The 26,903-nt window shown below is 35.8% G+C and overlaps 1 protein-coding gene across 13 annotated transcripts in view; it reads left to right on the top strand.

The window, feature by feature from the left end:
- ERC1 (ELKS/RAB6-interacting/CAST family member 1) overlaps positions 1-26,903 on the top strand; it is a 515,425-nt gene that overhangs the window by 118,834 nt on the left and 369,688 nt on the right. For 6 of the 13 annotated variants that reach the window (XM_023256613.2, XM_023256607.2, XM_023256606.2 and 3 more), the window contains exons 5-7: positions 890-1,045; positions 2,308-2,400; positions 5,967-6,134. In XM_023256613.2, the coding sequence (XP_023112381.1) occupies positions 890-1,045; positions 2,308-2,400; positions 5,967-6,134 (417 nt within the window). The remainder of the gene's footprint in view (positions 1-889; positions 1,046-2,307; positions 2,401-5,966; positions 6,135-26,903) is intronic. The other 7 variants (XM_023256611.2, XM_045061222.1, XM_023256617.2 and 4 more) reach the window with 2 other exon arrangements.

Genomic DNA, 26,903 nt, shown 5'->3' with positions numbered 1-26,903 from the left:
TTGCCATTCCTGATGCCAGTAAGAACATTTGTGATTCATGGGAAGAAGTAAAAATATCAACCTGAACAGGAGTTTGGAAGAAGTTGATTCCAACCCTTTTGGATGACTGTGAGGGGTCCAAAACTTCAGTGGAAGAAGAGCTGCAAATGGAGTAGATATAGCAAGAGAACTAGAATCAGAAGTGGAGCATGAAGATGTGACTGAGTTTCTTGACTCTTATGCTAAAACTTGAACATATGAGGAGTAGCTTCTTATAGAGGAGCAAAGTGAGTGGTTTCTTAAGATGGACTCTACTCCTAGTGAAGATGCCATGAAGATTGTTGAAATGACAACCAAGTATTTAGAATATTACATAATCTTAGTTGATAAAGTAGCAGCAGGGTTTGAGAGGGTGGACTCCATTAAATTTTTTTTAAATGTTTATTATTTAAAAAAATTTTTTTTAATGTTTATTTTTTGAGAGAGAGATACAGTTTGAACAGGGGAGGGGCAGAGAAAGAGGGAAACACAGAATCCGGAACAGGCTCCAGGCTCTGAGCTGTCAGCACAGAGCCTGACGTGGGGCTCGAACCCACGAATTGTGAGATCATGACCTGAGCCAAAGTCAGATGCCCAGCCAACTGAGCCACCCAGGCGCCCATATACTCTCAACTTTAAACAAAAGGGTGCAGACTGGAGGAGGAGACAGAGGAAAAATCATATAGATACGAGCTATCTTCCTTTCACCTAAGTGGCCAAAAGGATATATTAATTTAGAAGCAAGACACCAGTTGCTAGACAGCAGTTTTCCTGCATATTTATCTTTATTAAATTCAACATCTGTAAAGACTGAGATTTTCAACTTCTCTGATTCTTTGTGAATAATGTCTAAATCTTCCATTGTCTTCAGGATTCAAAAATTTCCTCTATGGAGCGTGGACTCCGAGACTTGGAAGAGGAAATTCAGATGCTGAAATCAAATGGAGCCTTGAGTACTGAAGAACGGGAGGAAGAAATGAAACAAATGGAGGTCTATCGGAGCCATTCTAAATTTATGAAAAATAAGGTAATGGTGTGTGATACTGTAATTTTTAAAAGAGGTTTGAGAAGTTGATGCATATTTCTGTTTCCTTAGTGATGATGAAGAGCTTCACATTGTTTTATCAAACTTCAGGGAAGAAGACTTATAATTCTTTGGAATTGAACTTCCCCAGAATTAAAGTCAGAATTACTGATATATAGTTATTTCAAGTTTTCCCTTAAAAGAAAATTATTCATCGTATAATGCTGATATGTATTGTCACAGTTTAACATTTCTATCTGTTAGTACTTCAGAGGTGATTCAATAAATTCCATCAAATTGAGTTTTTCTCACAACATGAGACACCAAGTTCTTTACCTCTTGTGTAGTTGTATTTTAATAGTCAAACCCTGAGAGGCTGAACCCAGTCCCCCTACCTTTTTTTTTTTTTTTTTTTTTTCCCTGAAATGTCTTAAATCATGTTTTCCCTTCAAATACAGTTACATAAAAAGGAAGGCCCTTTGGTCCGTTCCCTAGAAAAGATCCATTTGTATCAGGTTTATTGTTTCCCATGTGTACTTCTGATATATCTATAGTAGGATACATACCAGAGAGACATGTCAGTTCATATGTATTAACTAGGCACAATATTTTTTCCTTAGATCCAAAGCCATTTGGTTTGATTCTATACCTATTTAGGCAAATTGGAAGATCTAGTTTATTATGGCTATCAATTTGCCAGGTTTGTTTTGGTTTAATTAAAAACCTAATTGTGATGATAAAATATTAGCTAGAAAATAAATACCTCCTGCATCCCAATTGTATTAGTTCCCCAGTTTCTCAGAACAGAAAACTATAAAGGAATGATACACCATTATTCTAACTCCCTCTCTGGTTTCTAGTTTCTTGCTGTGGTATCTATACCTGGCATAAAAGTCTGTAAAATATTCCTTTATTATTTTAAGAATCTGTTATCAGTGACTATTGACAATTTATATTAATTTTAGAACTTAACAATTCACATATCCAACTTTCTGTTAGTTTGTATTTTTCACGCTAATTTGAGAACAAAATATGCTACAGTATAATTTCTGCTTTCCATTTGCTGATGGGCACATTTGAGTCCATTTAAAAAATTCTTGTGACTGAAAATAGAGAATCATCTAGGGTCCTTTGAAGAGGGAATTAAAGGAACAGATTTGATTGTGTTATTTAAATTATTGTCATTTCCAGTTACTGCTCTGGCTGAAAAGCAGATAATACCTAAACTGACACATAAGTGAAAAAGAATAACAATGTCGTGACAGGTAGAACAACTGAAGGAGGAGCTAAGTTCGAAAGAGGCTCAAGGGGAGGAGCTGAAAAAGAGAGCGGCTGGTCTTCAGGCTGAGGTCTTTGCCGTAAGATTTACTCTTTGTGAGCAGTGATCCCACAGTGGGACCCTGCTGGCTCTGGCTTCTGGGTGGCTTATACTTTCATTCTCTTTGGTTGGCAGCTTTGCCCAATACTAGCACTAACCAGCCTGCTCTGCTCTTTAACCGACTCATGTTCACCAGTTTGACCCATATGTCACTTTGTGTGCAGTGAGCCTTCACATGTTCTGGAAGCCCTATATCTGGTCCTTTATTGTTGCTTTTGTCACTGTATGGATTGTACTTCAAAATTTGTTTTTTCTTAAGTCCTTTCCTTTTGTAGATACTTGCTGTTTATATGAATGATGATCTCTCTTCTTTGGTATAAGAATATGTAGATGTTCTAGGTTGTAGTGTTTATCTGAATTTAAAATTCTTTTTTTTTAAAGTGAGGTATAATTGATACATGTACAACATAATGATTTGAGATATATCTATCTATCTGACCTCTACAGTAAGTCTAGTTAACATCCTACATAGTACCCATGCATAGTTACAATTTTATTTTCTTCTTGTGATGAGAACTTTTAATATCGACTCTCGTAGAATTTGAAATTCTTGAGTAAAGTGCTTTAACTTCATATGTATTATCTTTAAGTCACCATTAGGTGATTTTACAACAGATGTTACTTTTTTTTAGAACAGATATATAGAAAGTGATTTGCTTATTTAGAGTTATCTAGTAAATTAGAATTAGCATGAAACATACTTTAAGTGTCTAAATCTAGTTTAATCTTCTGTTTAAAGAACTTAAATTCCATTTCAAAATATAATAAAAAAATAATAAAGTAGCTAACATGTAAGCATTTATAACCTGCTAAGGTAGGTATATTATCACCCCCAAATTATAGATGAGGAAACTGAGGTAACAGAGTGGTGCTTAGGAAATATAACTAGTGCCTGAAACCAGTATCACACTGTATGTTAACTAAAATTTAAATTAAAAAAAAAAAAGAAATATAGTAAGAGGCAGAGTTTGATTTTTATGTAAGCAGTCTGATTCCAGAACCCGTGCTGGTAAGCTCTTCAGTCTACTTACTGCTCTGTGGCTAGGCCATGTGCACATATGTCACACAAATGTCAGGAAAAACTGCTCCTGAAAGTAATTGTGGGATAAGACAGGAATGCAGCATTATTAAAACAAAACAAAACAAAACAAAACAAAACAAAACAAAACAAAACAAAACTTGTGCTAATTTGATATTTTTGCTATTTATGGACCACTTTATAATACAGATAATAAAGTGACATATTTTGTCTAAAAGGGACTAATTTGGTTTTGGTTTACAGTAACTGTATTATCTAGAGGAGTAGTTGATCTATAACTTTACTTTTTTTTCTTACCTATTATAAATATTTCTTTGTTATACCAAACAACAGGATAAGCACATTCCATACATTATTTTATTTAATGTCTAAATACAGTAACATTAGTTTACTTGCTCCATTTTACTGATTAGGAAAACAAGACTTAGGTAATTACTCAAAGACACACTTATCCTCAGGTGTGATTGCAAAGCCTTGTGCTCCTAACTTTTATGGAAAATGTGTGCTTCTAAACTCTGCTTTCCATTTAGAATATTTTCTTCCTTTTTCATTCTTTATGGTCAATATAGTAATATTTGAAGATCATTTAAAAATGTAGATGCTGAGGAAACAAGGATTTTATATTTATTTTTAATCACATGATTGGAAGTAGTTGGAAATTTGAGTAATCTTTAAGCTGTAATAGTTCTTTAGCTGAGGAAGTGATAAAATTTTAAACATTTCTCCTAATCAATTCATACCATAAGTGTATTTTTAGTGCAACCTGTATGTTAAGGATAGAAAAATACTAATATGTGTTTTTTGTTAGGAAAGGGATGTCATGAAAGATGCCACAGCATTACAGTATGTGGTAACTCAGGGTACATCTGTATATTACAGGATGAAGATAGCTGCAATTTACAGTTATCTTCCACTGACATTCTTAGTATCCTATAGTAGTTTGCATACAATAAACATATAGAAATATTTGTTGAATGAATGAATAATTAATTAAATCTGCAAATAGAATTTTCATGCATATGAGAAAAGGCTTGTCTTGTTGCTAAGCAAGAAGAGTAAATTAGAAATTCATTTTTAGTGCTCCTTAAAAGTCTAATTTTAATTTATTTTTTATTTTTAAAATATTTTTATTTATTTTTGAGAGAGAGAGAGAGAGACAAAGCATGAGCGGGGGAGGGGCAGAGAGAGAGAGACATAGAATCTGAAGCAGGCCCCAGGCTCTGAGCTGTCAGCACAGAGCTTGACATGGAGCTCAAATTCATGAACTGCAAAATCATGATCTGGGTTGAAGTCAGACGCTTAACTGCCTGAGCCACCCAGGCGTCCCAAAAGTCTAATTTTAATTAAAGTAATATTTATTTCACACTTCCTCATGTGAAATTGTTCTCAAAATTGTCCTTTATACCTCAGATTATTATAGTACAGATTCTGTAGATGTAAAAAAATACAAAGTACTTTTTATTTCATCAGTAATGCTGAAATAAATTTTGGACTTCTTATGGGATTTACACTTCTGGTCATTAATCTGTTAGTGCACAGCTAGCTACCTTGGTAGGCACTAGACAGAATGTAAAAGCAATTCTGATTTTTGTTTATTTGTTGTACATTTACAATAACAGACTATTTAGAAAATTCTTAGATGTAAATGAGATGTTTGAAATAAAAATTTTTTAAAGTTAAGATGAGAAATTTATGGGAGAATGAATGGACACCTCTTGACTTACGGATTTTCTGTCAGATAATTCAGATTCAAATTACACATGTAGATTCTTATGGCTGAGCTTTTATGCATTTAAGTCATATACTTTTATCCATTTAGTTCATACGACGTGTTGTAGATGATAGAACTTTGTTGGTGGAATCTTTTTTTAGGTCAGTATATCTCTAACTCCTCAAAATTATGTGATTTCTAAAAGGCACAGGTTTATAATGCCTTAAAACACTAGTGGTGGCTTTTTAAGATAAGGATTTTATGTAAACTTTTGTTTGTGAATGAAAAAATAAAAAGTATACTAGCAGCAGCTTTCGAATTTCGCTTTAAATGGCAATGCTAGGAGGTTTTCTTTTTTCCTTCTGTTTTACATCTACACTAATCCTGCTTTATGTTTTAAGAAGTCTGACTTAATAAAATGAAAACTGATCAGCACAATAGTATTCAGGTGCTTCCTCCTATCTCATAGTAGTCTAATTGAATTGGGATTTTTCTCTGTCTATTCTTTTTCTAAGAGATTTTGAAGAGTATTTAGGAAACACAATAATTGAAAACTGGGATATCCCTATTTGTTGAAAACCTGTTTTTTTTTTTTTGTTTTTGTTTTTTTTTGTTGTTGTTGTTTTTTGTGGTGGGTGGTTATCCAAGATTAGGTGATACAAAAAGATAAATTGTGTTTTGTCATAAAACTAATGCTATAGTTAGTATTTTGTGACTCAGATCTGTCAAAAAGATTCAGATCAGAGGTGATTGTTTCATTTCTTTTTTACTTACAATGTTCTGTTTTTTCCTCTAGATTGGTCAGGTGAAGCAGGAGCTGTCCAGAAAGGACACAGAACTACTGGCCCTACAGACAAAGCTAGAAACACTCACAAACCAGTTTTCAGACAGTAAGCAACACATTGAAGTGCTGAAGGAGTCCTTGACTGCTAAAGAACAAAGGGCTGCCATCCTACAGACCGAGGTAAAATGAATTCTGGAATTTTCAGGGAGCCAATTCCTTGGCACCTTTCACGTGCCAATTCCTTGGCACCTTTACCTGTGCTGTTTTTGTTAGATTTGGGAGATATGAATAATGTAATGATTAATTCTTTAGCAGTGTGATCAGTTACTGTAGTAAAAATGTAACTATCTTGTTTCAGTTCTTAGATTTAATAAATTAAATCTGGTGCAGTTTGTGCATGTTTTTAATTCTTTAGACGTTCCCTAAGTTTGTGCCTCTAACATTATGAAATGTAACGATAGTTGTTAAAAAGAAATCTAAATGAGTATTTTGTTCTGACCCATGTGAATTTTCTAGTCGTGAATGACAGTGACCTTGGTTACCCTGTGTTTAGATTATTATGTGTTCTTAATTTTTGATATAATGAATAGCTTTATGTAGGCAAACTGCAGAATCTAGAAGTGTTTTAGATCTTGTTTTGAATCATAGATTGTTAGATGATGTGCCTTCATATCCTGTTTGAAAATAAAGTTATTATTTTTAGAGATCTTAGATTATTTAGTTTTTCAGCCCTGATTTTAGGTAGGAATACCCTAAATAATTCCATACAGATGAGAATCTGTCATAATTGTAATGATCAAAGAGAAGGAATTGATGATGTTATTTTGATTTACTATCTTAAATATTTTTTTAAAGATATAGTGAAATAGGGAATTTAGGTAGAAATAGGTGAGTAGTTCTGCTTTATAGAAGAAAAGGCATACAATGTGGATTAGTTTTTTTCTTTTCATTTAAAGAACCAGATAGGTAAATAAGGGCATAGTTAGGGAAAAGGGAAAAGAGGAATTAGGAGTAAAAAGAAGGTATAAAAACATAGACCCAGAAGATTGAGAATCTTCAAGTGAGGAGGAATGGGTAAATGGCCAAAACTCTTTCATGTAATATTTTATTTTTGTACAGTTTGGGACTTTGCTGAAAATGAGGGATTTGGATGATATGTTTGTAATTTTCCTTATAACCTATACTGTTTCTATTTCAGTCATGTCTCATGTTATCATGATAACTTCATTTTCCCTCACAGGGATATTTTGGATAAAATTAGGTTTTGGCTGCAGGGCCATAGTTTGAAATTCAGCTTTACCACTTATTCTCAGGTACATGATCCTGGGTTATTTAACTTCATTGTGCCTCACTTTCCCCACATCTGTAAGATGGCAAGAGTAGGAGTGTCTGCCTCATCAGCCTAGTGCCTGGCACGCCATAAAATCTTTGTCTATTCGTTATTGTCATCATTATTGCTATTGTAATAAAATCAGCTAATATATAATCTTTGAAAATATTAAGAGAACACAGTTGGTTTTCTCTTCATTGGCATACACTTTGTTTAGAAGATATGCTCTTTCATATGTTTATTAAGCTAATTTTATGTTCATCCAGGGAATTACAAATATAAAATTATCTGGAAAATGTTACCTGCAAAATTACTAATGGCTTTATTAGAATTTTTCGCCCCAGTAACTGGTGTGCCTGCAGTACTGCAAAAAGGTCAGAAGAGGGTGCCAGTGTTTTAGAGGTGAGCCTACGTCCAAGTTTACTACTGTGATAGCATTGGCTGGTGGTGGCAGGTGTGTGAATCAGAGAACCAGGCAGTTGGTTAATGATAATGCAAACATTTAAAAGCTTGTCACAGTCTAATAAATTACTTTTTCCTCTTGGCAATCCATCCTTTTCTTTGTACCCCTCTCAAATAATGTTCTTATTCGCTAGGTCTCACACAGATGGGCTCGTGATTGATTTCTTGTACCATAGAGACTAAAGACTATTTGTGGTCATTCTTGAATGGTTCTTATATTTGTTTTTAGCCATTATGGAAGTAACTGAGTTTCAGTGATTACCCCTATAAGTTACTAGGACAAATTGCTCAAATATGACTATCTCATCCAAAAGGATGACAGTGTAAAAGCTAATGCCCTTTTGAATCTAGGATGATTATATGAATGTGATATGCCTATTTGTTAGCATGTACTTTTTTTTCTCAAATTACATTGGTGACATTTGACCAAGGTCACTTTTTCCAAAGCATCTTTCTCATGAGAGCCCAATAAAAGGCAGTTTGAACCAGCTCTTTGAACAAATTCTCATATATTTTCTGTAAGTTGCTCTTAACTGATCTAGTTCTCATTTCTTCAGCTGTCTTGGACTTTGATCTAATGGTCACATCACTAAGCATGTGTGAAAAAGAACATGGATCAAGGAGTTTTTAAAAATCCTTAAAGTAAAATGGGGATATGGGAAAAGACCTGATTTTTTTCTTTTTCTTTTTCTTTTTTTTTTTTCCTGTTCATGGTCCAGGGAATGAGGCCCTCTTGTGATGGGCAGTGTACAATATACATAGTATCTCTGGAATTGCTTCTGTTTTATGAACATCTCTTCTAATCTGTTAACCTTCACAGAAGTGGTCTGGATCTAGTAACATAGTGGTTAAAAGGATGGGCTTTGGAGTCAGACCTAAATTTGAAATGCAACTGTCTGTGTTCATTAGTTATGTGATGTTGGATGAATTACTTTACCTCTTTAATCCTTTATTTCCTCATCTGTAAATGAGGATAATGATAGTACCAGCTTCCTAAGGTTTCTGTGGCTAAAATAGATGTTTAATTATGTAGCTCTCCTCTGAATTTAGAGGGAATTATTAAATGTCAGTGGATTTCAAATATTTTTAAATATTTATAAGCACTTTTATTTGATCTCTGTTGTTTTATGTGATCCTCAGATTAATGGTATGGATTAGGTAAGATAAGGATTGTTGTTTTTATTGTTGAGAGTTACATGAAGTTTTAAATTAGCACATTACTTTTGATTGGCACTTGGGGCCACTCTCACTAATACCCTGGGACTTTCAGGAAATTATAATATAATATTTTCAAGAAATTTTCTATTTTATGCCCACTTTCTTGTTTCTAAGTCTTGATGACGTACCATGGACCTTACAATGAATTTATTTTGTTTGAGTTCTCAATGAGCAGAGCTGATTTTATCAGTATGTTAAAATAATGGAAGCCTTATTGCCTCAAAGTAGTACAATTTTTTTCTTTTCCAGAACATTTAATTTTAGAATTCTATTTATTTTTTATTTTTTTAATGTTTATTTTGAGAGAGAGAAAGAGAGTATGCCCATACACACAAGGGGGGTAGGGGCAGAGAGAGAGAGAGAGAGAGAGAGAGAGAGAGAGAGAGAGAGAGAGAGAGAGAATCCCAAGCAGGCTCCATGCTCAGTGCAGAGCTTGATCTCATAAACTCTGAGATCATGACCTGAGCCAAAATCAAGTATCAGATGACACCCAGGCATCCCTAGAGTTCTGTTTATTATAGGTGAATGGTATCATCCATTTCTTACTGACAGTTTACAGGAAGTGGCTTTTCTTTCAGAGTTGGTCAGAGACTCAGCATCCAGCACAAAGTAAAGAACTGCCCAGGCTCTAGCATGTTTAGGCACTGGAGCTTAGGCATTGTTGTTTGACATGCATCTTCTGCTTGCATTCCCAACCAAGCGCCCCAATATGCTGTGCTCTTCAAACTAGAGTTTTGACTTCCCCAGTATACTTAGAGTTAGTAATACACCCTTAGGGCTAGAGTGCATTTGAGAGATAATCTAGTTAAAAAACATATTTGATAATACGTAACATTAAATGCTTTCTGCGTATCATGCAGGGGTGTATACTTTCTTTCATTTTCTTAGTTAGCATTACAGTAATCTTCTAGCATATAAGAATTGTCATAATGTTTTATAGGTGGCACACTTAAGCTTGGAGAGATGGAGGTTACATGACTTACTGCCTGGGATTCAGAGTCTGATCAATTGAAACTCCGAAACTTATGTTCTTTTTTTTTTTTTTAATTTTTTTTTTCAACGTTTATTTATTTTTGGGACAGAGAGAGACAGAGCATGAACGGGGGAGGGGCAGAGAGAGAGGGAGACACAGAATCGGAAACAGGCTCCAGGCTCTGAGCCATCAGCCCAGAGCCCGACGCGGGGCTTGAACTCAGGGACCGCGAGATCGTGACCTGGCTGAAGTCGGACGCTTAACCGACTGCGCTACCCAGGCGCCCCTGAAACTTATGTTCTTGATCATAATGCTATAATGCCTCCTTGTGTGGAATCTGAATATATGTGTATATATGAAACAACTCAGAATAAAGGAGGATTTGGCATTATGTGGTGGTTTGGGATATTTTTCAGTGACTGTTTCTCTCCCAGTGTTCTAGGTGGATCATTGTTTCATTACCATTGTGAGCAGTGTTTAGCCAGGTATGAGTCATGGGGTAGTGGTGGGGGCAGGTACTGCAGTATAACATTGGTGTGGTATTCAAGTGAGCTTGTGAAGATGGCCTGTCTAGCTTCTGAGTGCCCCTTCTTCCTTCTCATTCCCTCTATACCTGAGTAGAAGATCATTTTAGAGAAAGAGTGTTGGCAGAGTAGAGGTACATATTATTATACCAGAGGCTTGCAGATCTGGGGGGCTCCCTGCCACCACCACCAGTCTCCCAACTCCAGTGGTGAATTAGCACCATTCACAGTGGTGAACGTGTCTTGTTTGTGGAGATGCTAATAATGATAAACTTGAGAAAATGCCAGGAAAACATAAGTGTTAAGTATTGCTGTTAATATACTAGGAGAATAAAAACAGTGTATAAATTTCAAATGTGCAGTATAAAATTTAGTCTATCTAGTGGAGAATTGAAAAGAATGAGGCAGTGAGGATGGGGAGAAACAAGATGGTATGTAGACACCAAAAATGTTGGCCAAAATTGTGTGAATATGGGAAAGGCAATATATGCAATGAGTTAAACGTAGATTAAAATACAGACCTCGAGGTGCCTGGGTGGCTCAGTCAGTTAAGCATCCAACTCTTGGTTTCAGCTCAGGTCGTGATCTCACAGTTCGTGGGTTCAAGCTCTACATTGGGCTCTGTGCTGTCAGCGTGGAGCCTGCTTGGTATTCTCTATCTCCCTCCCTATCACTCCCCCACCCACCCCCCCCCCCCCGCCACTTGCACTGTCTCCCTCTCTCTCTCAAAATAAATAAATAAACTTAAAGAAATAAATAAACTAAAAAAAATACAGACCTCAATTGGGCTAAAAAATAAGATACAGAAATATCCTGTCAATAAGAGTTAAGCATAAAACAAAAAAATAGCAGAATTAAAAATAAAAAATAGATAAAATTTGGGGTGCCTGGGTGGCTCAGTCGGTTAAGCGTCCGACTTCGGCTCAGGTCACGATCTCATAGTTTGTGAGTTCAAGCCCCATGTCGGACTCTGTGCTGACAGCTCGGAGCCTGGAGCCTGTTTCGGATTCTGTGTCTCCCTCTCTCTCTGCCCCTCCCCTGCTCATGCTCTGTCTCTATCTCAAAAATAAATAAACATTAAAAAAAATTAAAAAAATAGATAAAATTTAAAAAATAAAATAAAAGGTTTATCAAGAAAATATGCCCTCCCACTTATTTTAACATTAATTAAATTATCTTTTAAGGCAAAGAAGTTATAAAGCACAAAGAGCGATGTTATGTCCTGATAAAAGAGCAGTAGATCAAGAAAATAAGATGATTGTGAACATTTATGCATCTAACAACATTGCCTTTAAATGTGTAAAACAACAGTGGTGAGAAATAGATGAAACCAACAGTTGCAGTTGCTCATTAGTACAGATTGCTTTCAGAACTTGATCAAAGAAACAAAAGTAAAAAACAATTCAGAAAATTTCAATAACATTAATAAGCTCAAATAGGTATTCTGTAAAATATTGCACTAACAAATACAGAAAACACTTTTTAAGAACTTCTTGAATAGTCATAAAAATCAAATGTGTTAGGCCACAGAGGATATGTCAAAATTCCCAAGAATTAAAGTCACCTGGACTGTGTTCTTTGACGCCAATGTAGCAGAATTAGAAATCAGTAATGAAGGGGCATCTGGGTGGCTCAGTAGGTTGAATGTCCGACTTTGGTTCATGTCATGATCTCATGGTTCATGAGGTCAAGCCCACATTGGGCTCTGTGCTGACAGCTCAGAGCCTGGAGTCTGCTTTGGATTCTGTGTCTCCCTCTCTTTGTGCCCCTTGCCTACTCACACACTCTCTCTCAAAAATAAATTAAAAAAAAAATCAGTAATGAAGAATTGCAACATGAAACAAATAAATTTGGAATCTGAAAATGTAGTACTTTTTAGTATAATCGACACATAATATTACATTAAGTTTCAGGTGTACAACTCAGTGATTTGTTTATGTTATGCTGTGTCCACCACAAGTATAGTTACCATCTGTCCCATTATGTTGCTGTTACAGTATCATTGTATTCATTATGCTGTGCATTTATTCCTGTGACTTATTTATTCCATATTTAGAAGCTTGTACCTCCCACTCCTCTTCACCCAATTTGCCTAACCCCCCACTCCCCTGCCCTCTGGCAACCATCAGTTTGTCTTCTGTATTTATAGGCCTGATTGTGCTTTTTTTATTTATTCATTTTTTTGTTTTTAAATGCCACTTAGGAGTGGAATCATATGGTATTTGTCTTTCTCAGTCTGACTTACTTCACTTAGCATAGTATTCTCTAGGCCCATTCATATTGTCTCAAATGGCAAGATCTCATCCTTTTTATGGCTGTGTAATATTTCATTGTATACATATCATGTTTTCCTTATCCATTTGTCTATTGATGGACACTTAGATTACTTCCATATCTGGGCTTTTGGAAATAATGCTGCAGTAAACATAGGGGTGCATGTATCTTTTTGAATTAGTGATGAAAATATACTACTTAATGACCATGGGTTGAAGGAGAATGGAACAGAAAGCAAAAGAAAATCTGTGGGGTACAACTAATCGTCTAGTATCTAGAGGGAAATGTCTAGTTTTTATGTTTATTGGAAAATAATAAAGAGTAAATGCAAATAAGCTAAGTATATAAGTCTGGAAACTAGGAAAAAAATAACAAAACCAAAAAAACAGTAAAATGGAGGGTAACAGATACTAAGTAAGCAATCAGTAGAGGATAGAATAAACTAAGTGTTGTTTTAAAAAGTCTAATCAGATAGGAATGTCTCTTACAGAATGATAAAGAACTACTAGCACCATACAATTTAAAAATAATAAAAGACATTTATAAGCAATTATATTCTGATAAGCTTATACAGAACAAAAGAATACATTTCTGGAAAATATGACAAAGTAGGTTCAAGAATTAATAGAAAACATGAACAGCAATCATTATAGAAAATTAAAATGGTATTCAGCCTCAACCCTATCTCCTTCTAAATCCTGTGACTTGGCTTGTCAGGAGAGCTTTATAAAACATTAAAAAATAATCATTTTTTATATTTAATGTTTTCCAAAAAGTAGAAGAAGCAAGAAAGCCCAAGACTCTACAAGAGGATACCAGGAAAAATAAATAAATTCAGAGATCTGTTGTTATCAATAAGTGGTATGATTTAATACTGTAAGATATCAGTTCTCCCCAAATTAGTATTTACATATTTTTCAATTCCAATGAAAATACTCAGCAGTATTTTTTTAGAAACTCATTTTACTTTAAGTTTTACATGGACAAGTCACAAAAGATGTATCATTTCACTTGTATGTGGGACCTAGAAAAGTCACATTCATAAAGATAGAAGGAGAATGGTGGTTGTTATGAGCTGGGGAGAATGGAGAAGGTTTTTTTTTTTTTTTTTTAAGTGGAACAGTTTTTGTTTCGTAAGATGAAGGGAGTTATGGAGATTGGTAATACAGCATTGTGAATGTACTGAACACCATTGACTTATACACTTAAAAATGGTGAAGATGGCAAATTTTATGTTATGTGTATTTGACCACAATTGAAAAATTTTAAAACTTACGTTGACAAATAAAGCTATACTAACATTAAAGTGAAGAAAAAGAGGAAAAGATGGGTAGATCTGCCTTAATAGATTTGAAAATATACCACAGAGCCATAAACATACCTGAATATTCACCCTGGAATTGTGTAGTACTGGCAAAGGAATGGGCAAATAGACCAGTGGGAAAAAAGAGAGTTTAGACGTGTATATAGATGGGACCATCATAAACTAGTGCATGTTAAAAGAGTGTTAGAAAATTGACATACAGAGAATGAAATTGGCCGCCTATCACATACCAGATAAAACAGTGGACTCCATATTGATTAAAGACCTCAGTGTGAAAGGGAAACCTATAAGCCTAATTAATGAAAAGGTATATTAGGTAGGATACATTTAAGATACATTTTAAATGACGCCATCAAATTTAAGTATTTCCATTCAAGAAAGAACTCTACTGGCAAAGTTAACAAATATGTGACTGATTAGAAGATATTTTCACTGCCTCCCAAAATAACAAAGATTGGAATATAGAATAAAAAAACAATGCTTATAAATCAGTAAGAAAAAGAGACTATAGGGTGAGAGAGAGGATTTAAGTAGGCAATTAACAAACAAGGAAACCTAAGGGTTAGCAAATAAATATAGCATGGGATCCTTAATTTTGGAGACAATGAAATATATTCCATTGTTCAAATTGGTAAAAATTAGAAATTGAGTTAATATTCAGTGCTTGTAAGGTATATGGCATAGTTGGCTCCCACTGGCTCACAGGAGAACATGTATTATAAGGGTGCTCACTGTAGAACAAGGAATTGAAGGCGGCCCCAACGGTTATTTCTAGAGGGGTTGGATAAGTAAAATATAGTGGGTATATACCATGGAATACTATGTAAAAGTCAAAAGCAGTGATCTTAGAAGTAATCATAAAGTCATGGATATATATATATTTAGAAGTAAGAGAAAGAGGTATATAGCATTCATATGAGTTAAAAAATATGTATAAAAAATAAGCCTCTATATTTTTAAGTTAATGCATATTCAGTTACATATTAAATATATTAGAATGGCTGCATATTGATGGAGGAATGGATATTGGATGTGGATGGAAAAATAATAAGGCACAATAGAACTTTGCATGGGTCAATGATAGTTTTAAGTGAACTGAAGATTGAGTAATTTATTTCTTTCTCCAAGTTGATGAAAGTGTGAAAACAGTAATTCTGACTGTGTAACTACTGTGAGGTATGTCGGGTATGGTGTATTTACCACATTGATTCTCAGAGTTGTTTGGTTTATCTCTCTGACAGGGCAGATGTCTCTGTTTTTTCTCATCCCTTCCAACACCGAGCGTCTGTCAACAAGGACTCTACAGTTGTTCTGAAGGGTTATTCTTTTTGGTAACCAAGGGGCTTATATTTTAATGCTGACATGTGGAGAGCAGACATTGGCCCTAAATGGGGTACAGATTTGAAACCGAGTAAATCTAGGAGTTTTGTGAGAAAAAGTGGATTAGAAAAAAATTAATCCTACCAGTATTAATTGACAATATTAGAAACTGACTTACCTGATTTTAGAGTTGGAGGAAAGATGTCTTCTCATGAGCTTTGAGTTTGAATATGCATAGCTGCTGTCAACATAGATTTCAGCCTAGTCCACACAGATTCCCACAGGTAAGAGCCCTGCTTAGAATGAACTTACTACCCCAAATTAGTTAATCACCTATGGAATTTATTCTGAACCAATATCAGAAGTAAGAACAAATAAGAATGATTAGACCCTTAGGAACGTTGGATAATAGAAAGAGACCATAAATGAAACGATTAAACTAAAGGATGGAGAAGTAAGCATAGGAGCACTCTTCAGAATGGAAGAAAAAAATACAACTTATTGGGCTGTTGTTTCAGGACCATTGAGAGTAAAAGCTGAGCAGTGTAATAAAGGGCAACACTAGCTGTAGTTGTTTAGTGTCTTTTAATCTTGGCTTTGCCAGTTACTTGTTAATGTAAGTTGATACTTTCTGTGCTTCAGTTTCCTCATTTGTGAGAATAGCATTACCTTCTAGAATGTTATGAGAGTTAGTGCATGCACATATAGCACTCAGTAAATACTACCTTGTTACATACATGAAGGAAGGATTTAAAACATGAACAAAGGGAAAACACTGTACATAATACCAGGCAGGTTGTTAAAGAACAAAACAGAGTTTTAGATATGAAATATATAATAACTAGGGGTGCCTGAGTGACCCAGTCAGTTAAGCATCTGACTCTTGATCTCGGCTCAGGCCATGATCTCATGGTTTGTGAGTTCGAGCCCTGTATCATGCTCCATGCTGATGGTGTGGAGCCTGCTTGGGATTCCCTCTCTCTCTTCTCTCTCTCTCTCCCCCTCCCATGCACTCTCTCTTTCTTAAATAAATAAATTAATTAAAACTATTAAAAGAAATACATAATAACTAAAGTGGAAGAACAATGTAGTAGTAAACTGCAAAGTAGAGCTGCAGAGACAGTGAATTGGAAAATACATCTGAGGAGACGTTATCCGGAGAGCAATAGGACACATAAGAAGATAGAAATTAAAGAGAAGTCTGTCAAAATAGAAATCTAACATATATAAGGGAGTTTCAAAAGGGGAGGATAGACGAAATGGGAGGCAATTTTAAAAGAGATAATTGCTGAGAATATTTCTGACCAGATGATAGGAATGGGCCTTCTGTTTAGGAGCAAATAATTCTTGAGCAGGAAGATATCCTCACCTACCAAAAGTCATAATGAAACCATAGATAAACTGATTTTAAAAGCCACCAGAAATTTGGGGTACCTGGGTAGCTCAGTCTGTTAAATGTCTGACTCTTGATTTTGGCTCAGGTCATGATCTCATGGTTTGTGGGTTCAAGCCCCGTGTTGGGCTCCACACTGTCAATGTGGAGCCTGCTTGGGATTCTTTCTTTCCCTCTCTCTCTGCCCTTTCCCCACTCACTCTCACTCTCTCTCAAAATAAATAAATAAACATTAAGGAACAAAAGCCACGAGAGAGGAAAGATAGTTTACCTATGAAGGATTAACAGGCCCACGGTAGGCTTTACAACAGCAACAATAGGAGCAAGAGAGAATATGGTAGGGTAAAACCTTCAAAGTCAGTGAAAACCTTAGACAACTCCTGTTTCTTTCTTTTTTTTAATTTTAAAAAAATGTTTATTTTTGAGAGAGAGAGAGAGAGGGAGGGACAGAGAGAGAGGGAGATGCAGAATCTGAACCAGGCTCCAGGCTCCAAGGTGGCAGCACAGAGCCTGATGCGGGGCTTGAACTCAAGAACCATGAGATCATGACCTGAGAAGAGATCTTTAACCGACTGAGCCACCCAGGTGCCCTCTCAGTTCATAATTCTGAAGCCGGTGAAACTATCATTTATCACTCGAAGTAGGTTAAAGACTTCTTTCCAGACTACCACAGACTGAGAGTTTACTCCCTATGGATCACATAGAAAGAACTGCTAAAAAGAAAAAATTGTCTCTACAAAGAATGGGTGAGATTCAAGAGACAATAGTAGAAAAGGGATATTAATGTGACAAGTAGGAAAAAAAACAATCAAATATCAATGTAAGAATTTGTCACAAACCTAACAACAATAGTGTCATTAATACCAGAACTCCAAAATTAGTTAAGGTTATCCAGTAAAAGTGAAGACTTTTGGAGAAAGATCATAAAAGGTAGAGCTTGTCACTTGCTTCTCCTTGTTGGTATGAGGTTGCTAAATGATAGAGCAGGTGAAATTCTGCATCTAGATTGCTTTTGTCTTCTCCATCCAGAAGAATATCATAGGACTGAAAAGAGTAGGTTGTATATTCTAATAGTGGAAAAATGAAAATGAATACCCAAGATGTGTGAGAAGAGAAATTATAAGAAAGTATTCAAGAGATCTATTCAAAGTGTGATTCTGAGATCAGCAGTGTTTACTCACCTAAGAACTTATTGGAAACAAAATCTTGAGTCATACTTGAGACTTTTGAATCAGAGTCTACATTTTAAGCGTCCTTAGTCTGTAAAGTGCTGTAAAATGTTTTGTTTTGTTTTGTTTTTGGCTAGGACAGTTTAAATCCCAGGTGCAAATTAAATTACTAATCAGTTATTGATTATCATTTAGGAATCATGAAGATGATAGCAGTTTTTAAGATTGGCTTTGAGCAAATGGCACTATGATTTTCAAACAAGAGAACAAAGAGGATTGCCACCTCTGTGCACCTAAGCTTTTTCCTAAGTGTTATTTTATTTTATTTTTTTAATTTTTTAGTGTTTAATTTTGAGAGAGAGAGAGACAGAGAGAGAGAGAGAGAGAGAGAGAGAGAGAAACAGAGCATGAGTGGGGGAAGGGCAGAGATGGAGGGAGACACAGAATCCGAAGCAAACTCCAGGCTCCAAGCTGTGAGCACAGAGCCTGACTTGGGGCTCAAACTCACAGACTGTGAGATCATGACCTGAGCCAAATTCAGACGCTTAACTGACTGAGCCACCCAGGTGTCCTGCCCCCTAAGTGCTATTTTAGAATGGAATATTGAAGGATCTTGAGGTGGAAATGGTCATTACTGAAAGTCAACATTAAAACTAGGTCATCTCAGGGATACCTGTGTGACTTATTCAGTTGAGTATCTGACTTTGGCTCAGGTCCTGAACTTGGGGTTCACAAGTTCAAGCCCCACATTCGGCTTGCTGCTGTCAGTGCAGAGCCCTCTTTGGGTCCTCTGCCCCTGTCTCTCTGCCCCTGCCCCACTTACATTCTCTCTCTCAAAAATAAATAAAAACATTTAAAAACTAAAAAAAAAAAATTAGGTCATCTCAGGCTAATTTTATATTATTCTTGTATCTGGTAAGATATATAAGATATATCTTATAGTTTATTATCCTATATCTAGGATTTCCAGTCTGGAAGATCAGGAGTATATGAGAAATGTAGTAGACCTATACCTCTTCAAGGCACTGGCAAGGCAGTGTAAATAAGATGGAGAAATGGAAGCTGGATAAGATGGTAATTAGGTTTCTTCATAACCTTAAATTTACTTTTCCCAAAAGGTGATGTTTAATGATGTATGTTAACTTACATAAAAATTTCTGGTAGTATTTATTATGTATCCCTCGAATGTTAACTCTTCCTTGTTAAATATTTTTATTAATCAGATGGAAAAAAATATGGAGGAAGGATGGGTAATGTGCATATTAGATAAGAAATTCAGCATTCCAAAAGATCTTTAAAGAGAGTAATGGGCTAAACCAAGCAGGATAAAAATTTAAAAGGATGACTGTAAAAATTGTTAATTTTCTATTTCTCCCTCTCTCCAACAAAAAGCTAGCCCAATCAATCAATCAATCAGTCTACCAAACCCATAAAAACTGACAAAAGCATCTGTATAGTGGCTGCCAGAAAACCCCTTCAAAAACAAAAAACCATATGCAATCTTCATTTGTTTTGAAAGTGCCTAGATATAAGGGTAAAGTAATCAGACGTAAAATATTGGTTCTGGATACAGTGATTTAAAGGATGTTGGCACATTTAAGCATGTTTAGATGCAAAGAGTCTGAAATCATGGCATATTAAGGAATAGTTGAAGGGTAGCTTGGAAAAGAAACGCTCTTGGGAGTACATGATAGTCTGCATGTATCTGAATGGCTATTACGTAGAAGAGCATCTGGCCTAAGGGGCTGAACTTGGGCCAGTGGATAAAAGTACAGAAAAAGCCTTTTTTCTTTTTTTTTTCTTTTCTTTTAAAACTTCTGGATAAGAGATAGCTTTTATGCCTGGTAAAAGCAGAGTATGGGCAGCCTCTGGAGAGGAACTGTGTACCTGAGTTTTACTGGAGGTGTTCAGATACTAGAAAAGCCTGCTTAAAAGGGATATAGAGACCCAGGATTTAGAGGAGAGATTCAATCAGGTAAGCTTACCAGGTCCTTCCAATGAAGAAATGGTCTCTTTCTGTGATTCTAAGGGTTTCCGGCACGATTATAAGGTTTACTTAATTTTAGTCTGGTACCAGAATAAGGAAGTGTTACAGATATGTTGGCTTAGAGGGGTCAGGGTAGAAGAACTAGATTGGCCAACTGCCCTGCATTATCAGATTTGCAGAGACCAACATTAACATTTCTACTGAGGCTACATAGCTGAATATAGCTTATTACTATATACTTTGTGTAGTTGTTATTGTGTTGTCTTTACTATGAATTTTCAGGTGGAGACAATATTGACATTGGTTTTTTAGACTAAATTTGCAACTTTTCTGTGTGTGTGTGTGTCTTCGTGAGTAAAGTACAAATAAACTATGTACTGTGGAAAGGCACATCTATATCCTTGGCCTTTTTGATGTTTCTCTGAGCTCTTCAACTTTTTGTCAGGTATAAGGCTTTAAACAGCTCAATGCTGTTTGCCAAAATAGCCTTTTAAAAGAACGTTTACTTGTGGGTGTTGTCAGTCTTGTGGTCCAGCGTCCTTCATTCAGCCTCCGTTCTAGATGAGATTAGTGAGAAATGTGGTGATAGGAAATTATACTTAGTGATCTTGGGCAAATCACTTAGTTTGGGCGTTGATTCATCAGCTTGAAAAAACATTTTTTTTTAACATTTATTTATTTTTGAGAGACAGAGTGAGACAGAGTATGAGTGAGGGAGGGGCAAAGAGAGGGAGGAGACAGAATCCAAAGCAGGCTCCAGGCTCTGAGCTGTCAGCATAAAGCCTGACACAGGGCTTGAACTCACGGACTGCGAGATCATGACTTGAGCTAAAGTTGGATGCTTAACTGACCAAGCCACCTAGGTGCCCCTCATCAGCTTTAAAATACAGAGTTTAGATTAGTAATTTTTAAAAAGTTTATGAAATACTGCCAAATACAGAAAGAAATGCAGAAAGTAATATAAACACCATCAGATTTAATCTACATTAATGTTTGACCTCACTAGGGGATCTTTAAAGGTTCTTTAAAGGAAAAGTTTCTAAAAAAAATTCTATTCTATTCTATTCTATTCTATTCTATTCTATTCTATTCTATTCTATTCTATTCTATTCTATTCTATTCTATTCATTTTAGAGTGTGAGCAGGGGAAGAGCAGAGAGAGAGAATCCCAAGCAGGTTCCACATTTAGCACAGAGCCTGACTTGGGCTTGATCCCCTGTCCCTGGGATCATGACCTGAACCATAGTCAAGAGTCGGACATTCAACCAACTGAGCCACTCAGGCACTCCAAAATCTCAGTCTAAACTAAATATTCAGTGGAAATCTGGGTTAAGTAGAATATTTTGTTAAAATCTCAGGGTTTTAGAACTGGTTGAGGTTAGGAATAAAGATTTGGAAGCTGTCATAATGGATGTGGTGTCTGTAGCCTAGGATTGAATTGGTTTCTCCAGAGGAAGTTATATAAAGTGAGGTGTGAGGAGGGGAAAATGACAGAGGAGCCAGCAAAGAAAACTGAAAAGTTGTGGTCAGAGAATCAGAAAGGAGTGAATCATGGCAAAGCCAAGATAGGAGTTCTAGTAAACAAGCTATTGTATCCATGCAGTTACTACTGCTATTGTGTATTTAGATTCATGATGTAAATAAGATAGCTTAAGAGAGTTGATAGCTTTTGATCAGAAGTGAGTCCAGAAGAGCCGGGTAGCCATTTTTCTGTTCATGTCCAATGGTAGAGAAAATCTTGTAGAGAAAAACCTTCTGTGTTTTTGAAGTTGGCATAACCTGTTTGCCACAGACCTTGACGCTTGGCAAGCTAGGTGGATGCTGTTCCTCCAGTGCAGTTGATGTGAATAAACAAGGTCTTATTCCTCCTACCAGGAATGGTATTAGGGTGATGATTATGTGTCCAGCTCGTCTCTGAGGGGCTTTCCTGAATGTGTTTTTTTTTTTGTGGTTTGCAAAATATGGACCTCACACAAAATTGTACTATGAACTTAGCTCACTCCAAACCAAAAAGATCAATGTAGAATTCAGAGCAATTAATCTAGTAGTAGCAGAGTGGTTTTTGTGGTTATTTTTATCTTAGATCTCCAGACAAACACATTTAAATTCTTCAATGCACAAAAAAAGTAGACCAAGAAAAAGTGTATTACAGTAAGTGATTCGAATTGAATACTTAGTAAAGACAAGATCATTTAGTAATGCTAATTACTATGGACTTGAGTATTTCTGTACCTAATATTTGTTATATGAGATCTATTTTATACCAAAGCCTGCATTTCCAGCTACTCTTACACTGAAGGTTTGTATGTTTAATACAAGAGTTTTCATTTTTTACTTTTTTTCAGTCACCAATTCCTGTGGGTCTCATACCTGACATTCCCTCAAAATGGCATGCAGGTATCTATGACTGGTTAGCACTGGCACATTTCCAAGGTCACTTAGCTGAGTGAGGGATCTAATGTACAAATGCAGCTAGGATATCTAGGTACTTTTGGTAAAGAAGCAGAAATATGAAGTCTTATAGTTATTGTCCTATGAGACTTTGGTACCAACAGAATGAGAAACGTAGAAATGCTGAGGGATGTATTTCTGCTGTATTCTGATTTCTTTTTAAAAAAAATTTTTTTTTTCAACGTTTATTTATTTTTGGGACAGAGAGAGACAGAGCATGAACGGGGCAGGGGCAGAGAGAGGGAGACACAGAATCGGAAATAGGCTCCAGGCTCTGAGCCATCAGCCCAGAGCCCGACGCGGGGCTCGAACTCCCGGACCGCGAGATCGTGACCTGGCTGAAGTCGGACGCTCAACCGACTGCGCCACCCAGGCGCCCCTGTATTCTGATTTCTTACCCACAGAAGGAAAACATTTCATTTTTCTGAAATTAATGCTGAGAAGAACTGAGAGACAAAGAAATTAGGCAGTTAAGACTTATCTACAAATTTAAATGTCTGGACTTTTTGCCTTTATAATAAGAATTCAGTAATATATTTCAGGGATATTGAGTGAAATGTCTTTTAGGAGGTTGCTTTGTCTTTGCTTGTGTTTATTGGGATATATAGTATATGTGTTTGAAGTAGAATATTCAGGGGCACATGGGTGGCTCAGTCGGTTAAATGTCCCACTTCTTTCGCTCAGGTCATGATCTCATGGTTCATGACTTTGAGCCCTGCATTGGACTCGACAGTGACAGTGCAGAGCCTGCTTGGAATTCTCTGTTTCCATCTCTCTCTGCCCCTCTCCTGCTTGCTGTCTTTCTCCCTCTCTCAAAATAAATAGATAAGCATTAAAAAAGAGAGAAGTAGAATATGCAGTATACAAAATACAAATGAGAATGTAGAAATTAGGTGCAAATGATTTAGTATATGATTTATTTTAAAATTTTCTGACGTGTACTTTTTTAAGACTTTGACCTCTTTAACTGTGCAGAAGGGTCAGTGATTCTTGAATCACCGTGACTGATGCCCTGTAATAGATTCAGCTAATAGGAACCAAATCTGATACTGTCAAATAGGATTAGTAGCCACACAGGCCAGCTTGAGCTGTGCCTGAATGCCAAGTGGATAAGGGTCAGTGGGCTCTTTTGGCATCTTAAGCAGCCTGGTTGTGAATTTCATATTCCACAAAGGTCTTTGCTCTGTGGTGGTGGTCCATTTCTTCAAATTGAATCAATATTCAGTTCTGACATTGTCTTGTGGACTTTTTTTGTTTCTTTGCATGGTAGAGTGTTTCTGATTTTAATAGGTTGGTGATGGAAAACCAAGGAAATGTAAAGACTTTTGTCATCTTGCACTTTAGAAAGGACTATTGGGGAAATCATGTAATTAATCTTTTTTGCATTGAATTTTAATTCTTGCTCTGAGGTCTTTAGTGCTGAATTCAGGCACCAAAACTGTATATTTTTAGTTGTTATATTTCTTGGATTCACTGGGTTTTATTTATTGTAGTTCTACTGTTTGTCAGTAAACACATTTTTTTTAAAATCACTTTAATCTTTTAGTTTTCCATATCTCTGAGAAAAATTTTAAATAGGCTGGCTATCTTAACACATGTCGTTTACATTTCATAAAGTATTCAAGGGAAGAACACATTTAGATCTTCTTTGATTTCTTATTTGTAATTTTCAGCATATAGATCCTTTATAAGTTTTGTTAGGCTTATACCTAGGCATTTAAATTTTTTTGGAGTGATTGTAAATGGTCATAAATTTTGAAAATTGAAATTCAGTATTGGATCCTATTTAGTTTTGCCAGCTTATAAAATATCTACATTTTTAAAGCAACTATAAATATTCCTGTATTTTCCTTAGTATTGTTAAGAATGAAATATTTCAGGCACATAAATAGAGATTAAATAATAAAACACTTTAAAATAGTATCATGATGTGCAGAAGTTTTAAATTTAAATTTAAAAGTATTTTCGTATATTTTCCTTCTAAAAGTTTTAAAGATTTGCTTCTCAAATATAAAATCTTTAATTTACCTAGAATTTATTTTTGTGTATGAGTTAGAGATCTGACCCCCTTCATCAGTATGGGTAGCCAATTGTTTAAAGACAGTTTATTGAATACTCTGTCCTTTTCTTGCTGATTATAGTATCACCTCTGTTTTTTATATGTATGGGTTCCTGTATGTGTGGGTCTGTGAGCTCGGCTCCCGTTTCTCTTGCAAAGGTCTGTTGGTTTATTTCTTAATAAATACCATACTTTCTGCTTTTGCTTTTTAAAAAATAAAATTTATTGGGGCACCTGGGTGATTCAGTCGGTTAAGCCTCTGACTTCGGCTCAGGTCATGATCTCACAGTTCGTGGGTTCAGGCCCTGCATCGGGCTCTGACCACTGGAGCCTGGAGCCTGCTTTGGATTCTGTGTCTCCCTCTCTTTCTGCCCCTCTCCAGCTCACGCTTTGTCTCTTTCTCTCTCGCAAAAATAAATAAACATTAAAAAATTAAAAAAAATTTATTGACATAAACTGCATATATTTAAAATGTACAGTCTGGTGAGTTTTGACACACACACACACACACACACCTGTGAAACCAGTACCACAGTCAAGATAATGAATATGTCCTACAGATTTTCGTGTACCTCTTTGTAATTCCTTTCTTTTGCTTTTCCCTGATATTCTTTACTACTCCCCCCTCTTCCTCTTCCCAGGCAACCTTGATCTATTAGTGTTCTATTCTATTACTGTAATTAATATACATTCTCTCGAATTTTACATATATGAAATCATATATACTCTTTTTTCTCTAGTTGTTAGTGAGGTAGTGTATTACAGAATTAGTGGTTAAGATTGAAGGATCTGGAGACAGACGAGTTAATCTTAATTCCTGCTATTGTTTATTTATAGCTACTTTTTCTCAGTCCCAGTTTTCCAGGTCGCCAGGGGAGAGTGAAGTTTTCCACAGGGAGAATGCAAGTGAAGAAGATATGATGCTTGAGGATAGAATTGTGAGGATTTTTAATTTACCGTAGGTATGGTTGGCAAGCACATACATGACCGTATGCAGAAAGGTTCAGAAGTCTGAGAGTAGGATGAAGAAAACCATTTAATAGAGAAGAAAAGATGTGTAAAATGAATATGACTAAAATAAAAAGGAGGTGCTATGAGGCTGTGTTGAATGATTGTTCAGGCTGGGAGAAAAAGAAGTAAAACCAGAATAGGGATGAATGATAGAAAAGAGATTTTAGATCAGAGGTTATGCTGTGCACAAAGAGACAACTTAGTAGGCTAGAAGAAAGAAAACAGTTGTGTTTCAGAAATAAGAATTTAAGAGTTTGAAAGTTCTTAGGTGGACCTTTCCAGAATATAATAAGGTTACCATATTTCCTATTAAAATAGAATACAGGAAAATTAGAAGTGACAGGTATTTATTGAAGGGACATGGTAGAATTTGTGGTAAAGAATTATAAATGGAGCCTAAAAAGATTACTTCCCCAATTTCTGGCTTGGTGGGACTAGTGACGTTGAAGTGGTTGGTAGAAGTGTAGTTTAGCAGAGTAAAATTTAGTTTATTTACATGTTTTTCCTTTCCAGCACAGACCAACATAATTTGTAAGTATGTAATGACTTAACTATAGCAGTCTCAAATGAGACTAGTCTCATAGGATATTTTCCATAATACTTAGCAGTAAGTATTACCATACACAGTATTGGGTCTCAAATACCTTATAGTTTAGATATAATATTAGATTGTCCTTGAGAGTTTTGGTGTACTTTAAATGTGAGTCATTACTCATGCTACCTGTTTTTTCTTTGTGGGCTGGTTAATTAGCCAGGAAAAATAATATAGGACAAGTTCTAGGTTAAAGATGTTTTGGGGCGCCTGGGTGGCGCAGTCGGTTAAGCGTCCGACTTCAGCCAGGTCACGATCTCGCGGTCCGTGAGTTCGAGCCCCGCGTCGGGCTCTGGGCTGATGGCTCGGAGCCTGGAGCCTGTTTCCGATGCTGTGTCTCCCTCTCTCTCTGCCCCTCTCCCGTTCATGCTCTGTCTCTCTCTGTCCCAAAAATAAATAAATGTTGAAAAAAAAAAATTAAAAAAAAAAAAAAAAAGATGTTTTATAGAAATATACTTGATGTCTTAGATTTGCACTTTCACTGTGGAAGCCACCAGTCCACATGTGGCCATTGAGACTTGAAATATGGTAGTCCAAATTGAGATATGATGTAAATAAAAATTACAATATGCATTGGACTTTTAAGACTTGGTATGAAACAAAGAATATAAAGTAAAATGGCTCATTAATAGTTTTTAATATGGATTACATGTTTGAAATGACAGTATTGTAGATAGATTAAACAAGATACAGTATTAAAATTAATTTTATCTCTTATTTTTTAATGTAGCTGCTAGAAAGCTTAAGTTTCATTGTGGTTTGCATAGGACTTAACATATTTCTGTTGAACAACACACTGTCTTAAAATGAAAGAAATGTACCTCCCTCGTTTGCTATAATAGATGTGTTACTACTTGCTGAA

Source organism: Felis catus, chromosome B4 (assembly GCF_018350175.1).
Source record: "Felis catus isolate Fca126 chromosome B4, F.catus_Fca126_mat1.0, whole genome shotgun sequence".
Classification (NCBI taxonomy): Eukaryota; Metazoa; Chordata; class Mammalia; order Carnivora; family Felidae; genus Felis; species Felis catus.
Note: the sequence above shows the minus strand (reverse complement) of the source record. Positions and strands in the feature narration are given on the sequence as shown.